The 9,454-nt window shown below is 49.1% G+C and overlaps 1 protein-coding gene across 1 annotated transcript; it reads left to right on the plus strand.

Moving 5' to 3' along the window:
* Positions 1-5,060: 5,060 nt before the first annotated feature.
* LOC135389388 (uncharacterized) lies at positions 5,061-6,208 on the plus strand. Its single transcript, XM_064619445.1, has 2 exons — positions 5,061-5,304; positions 5,394-6,208. Exons 1-2 carry the CDS (start codon positions 5,061-5,063, stop codon positions 6,206-6,208), a joined length of 1,059 nt encoding a protein of 352 aa, XP_064475515.1.
* The last annotated feature ends 3,246 nt before the right edge of the window (positions 6,209-9,454 follow it).

The raw sequence follows: 9,454 nt of genomic DNA on the forward strand, positions 1-9,454 counted from the left end.
TCAGAGTACCGCCAGCCTTTTCCCCTCGCCGCCGCGATGCCTATTGGCCGGCTTTGCTCACGTGACTCCCGGCGCCCACATCCCTTCCAAAATCGGAGTCTGCGAGTTGGTCTACGCTGGTGTTTTTGCTACGCGACCGTGATTTGCTTCAGAATAGACGCACAGACACGTGAAAAATGCCTGGCTGCTGCGCGTACAAGTGCAGCAACAGGTCAGAGAACGGGAAAGCATTATTTTGCATCCCAGAAGGCAAGAATGACGGTGAACGCCGGCGAGTGTGGCTGCATAGGATCGGAAGAAAGGATTTCGTCCCATCGAAAAACACCCGTCTTTGCGAGGTAAGCACTGCTAATCAGTACGCTGTACGGTCTTAAAATCATTGTGTCAGCTGTTTGTTGTTTCCAATTGCTGTTTGAGAGATTTCCTCGGATTGCGATACACAGGTGGGCGCCGCCGTATATGTGCAATCTTCTTTTTTATAGTGCATAAGAGCATTTGTAACACTTTCGTTGTGTTTCTCTAGTGCTCTGCTCCAATAGGGACTGAGCCGGCGTGTTTCGCTGCGACCGGCGCGCCCCCACGCGGGACGCCCGAGAACAGCGTCGGGAGGGCGTCCGCTGTTTAGCACGAGGAAGCCTTGGCAATCGCGCTTGTGCGGCGGCTTCTTCGTTCGCTGGGGTTTGTTTAGGCAGCGAGAATGCCAAGTCACAACAACTGCTGCATAGTTGGGTGCAACACGACCTACGCCAATTCTCCGGGTATCAGACTTTACAGTTTTCCATGGAAAACCTACGAGAAGGACCGACGTGCAACTTGGATCCAACTTGTTCGCCGAGAGACGTGAGTTGTGTAACCGACGTAGTTCACTGGGGGGTTGCTGACTTGTAATAGCTTGTAATTGCTAACTTTTTCATTCTGCAGGAGCACTGGCAAGTTGTGGGAGCCGACAAAGCACTCAAGGATTTGCAGTAAGCATTTCGTGGGAAATGTGAAGTCTGATGAGGAGAGGCATCCGGCTTACAACCCGTCCATCTTCCCCGACGTGTACAGGAAGCGGTCGACTCCATCGTCTGATCGTTACGCAAGGTAATCCAGTGCTTTTCTGACTTTAGTGTGTTACCCCCCCCCCCCAGGATATCGAAGATCTCTTAGACCAGGTGGCAGCCCCATTCCTCATTATGGGGGATTTTAATGCACACAGCCGTTTGTGGGGATGTTCAGATTTGGACTCGAGGGGCAGACTTCTTGAGGATTTACTCCTCCGCCACTCCATCACACTCCTGAACACAACACAACCAACATACTGCAGCACATCAACACGGACATTCTCTGCATTGGACCTTTCCATCTGTAGTGCGACCATTGCACAAGATCTGCAGTGGCACGTGATCCAAAACCCCTATGGCAGTGACCATTTTCCAACTTGGGTCGAGTATCAGTGTGACGATGCTGTACTGTGTACGCGAAAACCCCGCTGGAGGCTGCAGGATGCGAACTGGGCGGTGTTCAGCGTGCTGGCTGACCTGACCCTACACAACACTGACAACATGAGTATCGACGAGGCCAACGAATTCATAACAAACACGATAATACATGCTGCTACACAATCCATATCCAAGACGTCGTCGTCCTCTCTGCCCAAGCGTTCAAAGCCTTGGTGGAACGACGACTGTAAACGGACGCGCAAGGAACAACAAAAGGCGTGGGCTCGTTTGCGTCGATACCCGACAGTTGACAACATGATCCAATACAAAAGGAAGCGTGCTGCAGCCAAACGCACAAGGGAGGAGGCCAAGCGCAACTCGTGGAAGGAGTTTGTGGGTACATTGAACTCCCGAACTCCAGCCAAGGTTGTGTGGGACCGTATCAATAAGATCTCCGGGAAATACAAAGGGTTTACAGTGCCTTGTCTTTCACAGAATGGCGTTCCCTGTACGTCTTTGGAGGAACAGGCTAACGTGCTTGGCGGACACTTCGAACACGTCTCTAGCTCCTCGCATTACAGCCAGCGTTTCCTGTCACACAAAACTGTTGCTGAAAAACGCATCATTAAACAACCTAAACAAGATACAGCACCTTACAATATACCCTTCAAAGCACATGAACTCCAGAGAGCCTTACAAGCAAGAAAGAACACTGCACCTGGCCCTGACGGCATACACTATGACATGTTGCGGCATTTAACACCCCAGTCGCAACAAATCTTACTCCACTTTTTTAACCGTGTCTGGAGAGAAGGAACTCTTCCGTTGTCCTGGAAGCTAGCCGAAGTGGTTCCGGTTCTCAAGCCAGGCAAAGACCCATCTGCTGCTATTAGTTATCGCCCCATCGCATTAACCAGCTGCCTTGGGAAGACTTTCGAGCGCATGGTAAATGCAAGGCTCGTATATGTTTTGGAAGAGGCAGGCATCTTTGACAAACACCAAAGTGGTTTTCGTTCGGGCCGAAGCACCCAGGACAACCTACTCCACCTAGAATCACAAATCAGAGAGGCTTTTGCTCGAGGGCAGTTCTGCGTGTCCGTGTTTTTTGATCTCGAAAAGGCGTACGATACCACATGGCGTTTCGGGATTCTGCAAGATCTACACGCATGTGGCATCACGGGGTGCATGTACAGGTGCCTACCTACAGGCCATCCTACCTGGCGTCCAGTACTCCCTTTACGTAGACGATGTCCAGATTTCCTACACAGCATCAAGTCTTTCGACAGCTGAGAGACAGGTGCAGCTCACGATCAACCGCCTTTCTAAGTGGGCTGATGAAAACGGCTTCAGGTTTTCCGCGCAAAAGACAGCGTGTGTTGTCTTTACTAGGAAGCGAGGCACATTTGCTGAGCCCTCGCTGCTCCTCGGTGGCAACACACTACCAGTTTCTGATGAGCAAAAATTTCTGGGGGTGGTGTTTGACAAGAAGCTGTCTTTTGTGCCACACATAAACTATATAAAACAGAAGTGCCTGAAATCCTCCAACATACTCAAAGTTTTATCCCATCGATCGTGGGGAGCCGACACAGTCACACTGTTGCGGGTCTATGACTCGGTTGTGCGATCAGTAATTGAGTACGGGAGTGTCGTGTATGGCTCGGCGCGGTCTTCGGCATTGAAGGTGTTGGACCCCATCCACCATGAAGGCATCCGACTGGCCACCGGTGCCTTCCGGACGTCCCCTGTGAAGAGTTTGTATGTTGAGGGCAACGAATGGTCGCTCGAGAGACGGAGGCAATTTGAACATGTGAAGGCTGCGCTAAAGTACAGATGCCAGTGCGATGACCCAGTTGTACACTGTAGTGTGAACCCCGCTCTGGAGCGACTCTTCCTTGCAAAGCCCTCTGTTGTACCCTCGTTTCCGCTTCGCGTGCAGGCGGCGAGTTCCCGTCTGGGATTCAGTCCCTTTGGCGTTCCCCTGCAGCAAGCAGTCCTCGATGCTGCGCCTTGGCAGAGACATCTCATACAATCCAATTTAAAAATGACACAGTTTGACAAACAATCCACTGCACACACTGTCATTCTCCAGGAATTCCTGGAGATTCACCGTAACTTCGGGAACCACCATGCAATCTACACTGATGGGACCAAAGTAAGCAATGGTGTGGCGGCCGTTGCCCTTGAAGGTGATTCTATTATGACGGCACGCCTGAACACGAACGCCACAGTTTTCACCGCAGAGCTTTACGCGATTCTCCTGGCTCTGCGGCACATTCAACAAAACGACCTTCAAAATTCAGTAATTTATTCCGATTCGCTAAGCTCTGTGCGTGCGCTGCTTTCATGCTATGACAGCAAGAATCACCTCGTCAAGCGAGTACGAGCGCTTGCGACCCAACTTTGTTCCCGAGGCTTTTCAATCTGTCTCTGCTGGGTCCCCAGCCACACTGGGATCCCGGGGAATGAACGAGCCGACCGTGAGGCTCGGCGAGCGTTGGCACAAGAGGAGTCAGCTCTAGGACTACCCTACCAAGACATCCTGCCAGTGTTAAAGAGAGCTGTCTGCACACAGTGGCAGCAGGAGTGGGACATGGAAGAAAATAACAAGCTACACCTCACACGGCCACACGTTTCCCCCCCGCATCGGACTGAACACATCAACAGATCATCCGAAGTTCTTTACGCGAGATTGAGGATTGGACACACATGGCTTACGCATCACCACCTACTCAGAGGTCAGGATCCGCCAGCTTGTGCGCACTGCGGTGACAGCTTGACTGTCTTGCACGTACTGGCATCCTGCCCTCACTTCGAACACCAACGCCAACAGTATTTCACCGCATTCTACAGATACCATGTCCCACTCCACCCAGCCCTTCTACTGGGTGACACTCCTCTTGTGCCGTTTGATAACGTCATTAAATTTCTGACCACATGTGGGTTTCTTAGTCAGATGTAGATGATAAGCATTGCTCCGCTTTTATCCAATATCACTGAACTCATGTAAATATCTCATTGTCACACTTTTGTCACACATTGTCACACTAGCTTGCTTGTTGTCGTCATCCTCTTCTCTCTCTTATCCTCGTCAATCTCATCGCTCATACCTGTAGATAGATTTTAACTACCACACACTCTCTCTCACATCATCTTTCCCATAATCATCTCCGACACGCTCACCATGGTTTTGGCGCTCTATGGCCTTTGTTGCCTTTGTGCCATTAAACACATCAATCAATCAATCAATCAACCCCCCCCCCCCCCCCCCAATGGTTTATCAATATCCCTACTCATCATTCATTACTTCTTGTGGTTACAAGGTGGTTTATAAATAATACAGCTTACTTGACAGTTCAGAATACATTTTTCGCATAACTGGTGCAGGGCTAAACGACGCAGGGAGTGTGGTGCTGTGAGCACCCAGAGCTTGGAGCCCACCGGGGAAGACGAGGGAGGCGATCATAACGAGTTTTCCGTGTGTCCTACAGAAGATGTATTTGAAATGCAGGACCCTGATATGTGTACGTCACATGAAGATGAACCGCCAGCCACTGAAGGAGGTATACTGAAATCTTTTTGTGCACCCATAGCTCCTCCCAGACTCTTAAAAGTGTACAATTTCAATAGGCATCTACAATGACTGAAGAGTCAAGTGGAAGTTCGAGCATTCCTGCCTTCTACTGCGAGCACTATGACACGAGCGTCGCCGTTCAGGTCAGCAGTGTCTCCATGGTTGACAACGGCATCAGTTGTCCACAGCGTCAGTATGAGACCAAGAGCACTGGCACAGCATACAAGGAGCCATACTTCGGAGGCTATAAGTCCATTGCAGATAACGAGCAGCGGCTGATTGACCTGACAGGAGTGACGCTCTTGGTAAGTGAACTGTGTGTGCATGTGATTATAGGAGCTGATAAAAGGAATACTGGTCACCAGTGGCTAATACTGTTAAACAATGTTCATCCACAGGTTCTGTCCTGCAGAGCCTACTCCCAGACTCAGGATGCCAACCCCGAGAACTCCATGTGAATGACAAGCTTTTGCTCTTCCTCATGAAGTTAAAGCATGGGGTGCCCTTTTCGTGTTTGGCATCTCTCTTCGGGATACACCGAACGACAGCAGCAAAGGCATTCAAGCATGTCCTCTTTCATGTCTGTGCAGCAACAAAATCCTGGCTGTACTGGCCAAGCAAGGCTGCAGTACAGGCAACAATGCCCCCAAGTTTTCGCTTGTTGTACCCAAATTGCCGGATAATAATAGACTGCACAGAATTGAAAGCAGAGACACCAGCAGGGGTTCAAGCACAGAACCTCTGGTACTCCCACTACAAGGGGACGTATACAATGAAGTACCTGATAGGAATAGCACCGAATGGTCTGGTGACATTCTTATCCCCAGTCTTTGGAGGAAGAGCCAGTGACACCAACATTACAGTGGAAGCTGGTCTTCTACCACGGCTAGAGCCTGGAGACCTCGTGCTGGCAGATAAGGGCTTCCCTGGAATCCGGACTGGTGTTGGACAACAGAAAGCAACGCTAGTGATGCCCCCGTTTGCCACGAAGCCACAGTTTACTGAGGCAAAAGTGGACGCAACGTATGAAACTGCATCTGTGCGGATACATGTGGAAAGGGTAATCCAAAGACTGAGAATCTTTGACATTTTAAACCGAAGAATTCCTCATGACCTGGCAGAACATATGGACAAGATAATGCATGTGATATGTGTAATCACTAATGTGAAACCAGGAATCTTTCATAAAAATGATGAAACAATGCAATTTTAATGAAAAGGCTTTTCATGCAGTCATCCACATTAACACGGTTTTTCATCAATTTACACATGGTGCATAAATTATACGGTGTATCTGTCTACCAGCGCTGGCAGAAAGTGTACAAAATAGAATTCCCTTAAGTGCGGCACGGAGTCCCTCAGGAAGTCGTCACCGCGACATATCTCAAGCATCAAATAATCAGTGTCCGAGTAAACAAAAAAAAAAAGCAATTATGAAGCCCTAAGACGTACAGTGACACTTGTATCTGTGTATAATATGGGTGTGACTTCCTTAAGCTGTAGTCTGGATTGCACTGGATGTAGGCAAGCAGCGGACGCTCGAGGACACTGCCCTTTCGTTTACTATACGGACACTTTATCTCCAGCAAACAGAGGTTGCCTGCTTCATCCCTATAAAAGATGGGTTCAAATCAGTGAGATGCAGGAGCACAATTAGAAGCACACCCTAAATACCGGCACTAAGAATTTCTGAATTCGCATGTAGACTACCTGAAAATCCCGTCTGGAGAGCAAGCAAGCCACGGATCATCAGAGTTGACGACCAGTCCTAGCTGTGTGACAGTGACCCCAGACACGGATTCAAACTTTTGCAGTGCAAGTGGCTCCATGCATACTCCATACTGCATAGCTGTTGTCCTGACAGGGATGGCATTTATAATCTTTCCTGCCAGCTCCTCAGGCGACTGTGTGCACCGTAATATCTGATGGCTCTGCAAGACAAACAGCAAATGATAGCTTTGCGGCCGCCAACGTAATACGTAAATGGGAAAAAGTTAAAAGTAAATAAAGACAATGCAGAAAGCAAAAGATTAAGCACTCTGAGCAACCATAGGTGAACCACTGCAGACAGAAATCCTGACAGCACGCGAGACCATAAAAAGGTAAGTAGAATATGCAGATGGCAGAGATGTCCTAGCATCCCTTGCGGTACCTTAGTCCCTGTAATTCGATATTCACGTGCTTTGAGCCAGGATGATCTGTCTGTGGCGGTCATCCTACAAAGCTCAGGAACGTCTTCCTCCATCAGCAAAACCCTCTCCAGCCTTTCCGGCCTTTTCTGTTGACTTTATCCTGTCCAGGAAATTCTCCACCTTGAGCATAATACCCCTTGCAGTGATACTGCTCACATAGCTGGGAAAAACTGGTCTCAAGAGATCCCAACTAAACACAGTTATGTTGTCCCCCTCTGTGCTTTCAGCGCCTGACGCCTCCGTGGCAGATGTCAGTGCACTTCCTTCGGCCCTTAACATATCAACCAGTGAACAATCCATGCCACTGAAGTGATTCAGAACGTGCGTAAGGGGAACCTCGGGAACATTGGGAAGACCTGCGAAAATATGTTTTTAGATACACTCCTAATAATATGTAAACGAAGCACGAATCTATCTGAAGTGTAGAACATGTTGCAATCGTGACAGCAGAGGACTGCTAAAAAGAGCTGCAAGGCTTGATCAGATACCCTTCACTATGTATATGTGAGCATGTAAGATGTACTGATAAAACCCAGTTATGGTATAGACATTTACATCAACTCACACGGCACGCGTGCACACACACACATACACAACAGGTAAATGATACTCAGACCACCTCAGGTGACCTCAGAAAAAAGTAGTCTAATAATGGAAATACCTGTGGAAACACCTCCTGATGCTTTGACTAACTTTGGATACTTGTGCTGCTTTGATGCAGCAGGTATACCCCACGCTCGTGCCTTGCTGGTTTTTGTTGACGAGTCCTCCACTTCCACGTAAAGTGCAATTGCAGCAGCGTGCTTACACTTTCCTGCAGCACCAGCCTTGCAGGTACATGTAGCTTTCTGCAAACTTCTGCCTGCGTTGATCTGCGCATAAAATGCTTTCTGAATTAGTCTTTGTGAATTAGAACAATGATATAACCGCTCATTATTCACAGCAGATGAAAACTACGTTCGTATTCAGGGTACAGCTCGAAGCAGAGTTAACTGGAACGCCGCGTCGACCAGCGGAGCAAGGGGGGAGCCACCCTGGCGGCGTCTAGTAGAAATAAAGGGCGAGGAGGTTTTGACATTTCCATTCTACTCGGAGGGGTGTTTGCTGTGGCGTGCCGAAGAGTGCACAATCGGGCTGGCGTTATCAACGCTGCTCTCGTTTGGTTTTTGCGACCGTGCCTGAGGGATTGCGAAGAATCGATGATATCCTGATGGCGCGTGGCAGGTAAGCACGTGCGAACCAGTCGTCTCTCACCCCTCCCAAACTTCCAAAATTACGGCGAAGTGATCCAGATGACGAAAATTTTCAGAAAAAGGACTGATGTGGGGCAAAAAAAAAATAAAAAATAAAAATAAAAATGCGATTTACGAAAGGTGGGAGACGCAAATTGGGGAACACGCAGTCGAGGTACGAGCGAACCTCTGCTGACGAAAATTGAAGTGAGGACAAAGGTCATGGTGAATTTGTCTAGCTCTGATGATTATTCACTACACCAATAATAAAAAACCTTCACGGTGACTCCCTGCACGGTATGCCAGCATGCACACACACAAAAAAATTGTGTGTGTACTAATTGGCTGTGCTTCCGAGAAACTCCCGAGGGACGCGATATGCTACACCATGAAAGCATTGTTTTATTATTATATTTAAAAACTCATTACGATGCTTTCGCGATTACCATCACTAATTATTTCAAGCATCTTCGCATCCTCTATTCTGGGCACAGTAAATTTTCCGAACAGAGACAAGCTGTTATTCATTTCATTCGATCACAAAATGAGCGTTTCGGATGACGCGTGCCCATGCGCCATCCCGTTTCCAGGCGCGTGACGGAGGAGGAGGAGTGTCGTTGGGAGGAACCCGAGAGGTCTGCCTGCCTGATTAGGCGGCATGTTTCTCGGGAAGGGAAAGGTGGAGGAGAGGAAAGGGTGAAGTGGAAGACCGAGCGGAATCCGCTCGGGGGGAGGATAGCTGCGTCCATGGGCCGACTTCAGGGGAACTGTGCCGGCATACGCCTATTACACATCTGAGGGAAACCCAGGAAAAACCCCAGACGGCACAGCCGGCCCGCGGATTCGAACCGCGGACCTCCCAGTCTCCAAGCGCACGCGTTACCGCTGCGCCACCGGAGCTGGTCAGGCGCGTGACATGCCATCGATTCTCTGCATTATCTCAGACACAATCGCCCAAAACACAAATAGGCGCAGCGTTGATAACGCCAGCTTGATTGGGCACTGTTCGGCACATCACAACGAACACCTCCCACG

Source organism: Ornithodoros turicata, chromosome 1 (assembly GCF_037126465.1).
Source record: "Ornithodoros turicata isolate Travis chromosome 1, ASM3712646v1, whole genome shotgun sequence".
Lineage (NCBI taxonomy): Eukaryota > Metazoa > Arthropoda > Arachnida > Ixodida > Argasidae > Ornithodoros > Ornithodoros turicata.

Coding starts and splice junctions, on each gene's coding strand:
- LOC135389388 (XM_064619445.1), top strand. CDS start 5,061: ATGACTGAAGAGTCAAGTGGAAGTTCGAGCATTCCTGCCTTCTACTGC. Junction 5,305..5,393: donor AGGAGTGACGCTCTTGGTAA/GTGAACTGTGTG, acceptor GTTCATCCACAG/GTTCTGTCCTGCAGAGCCTA.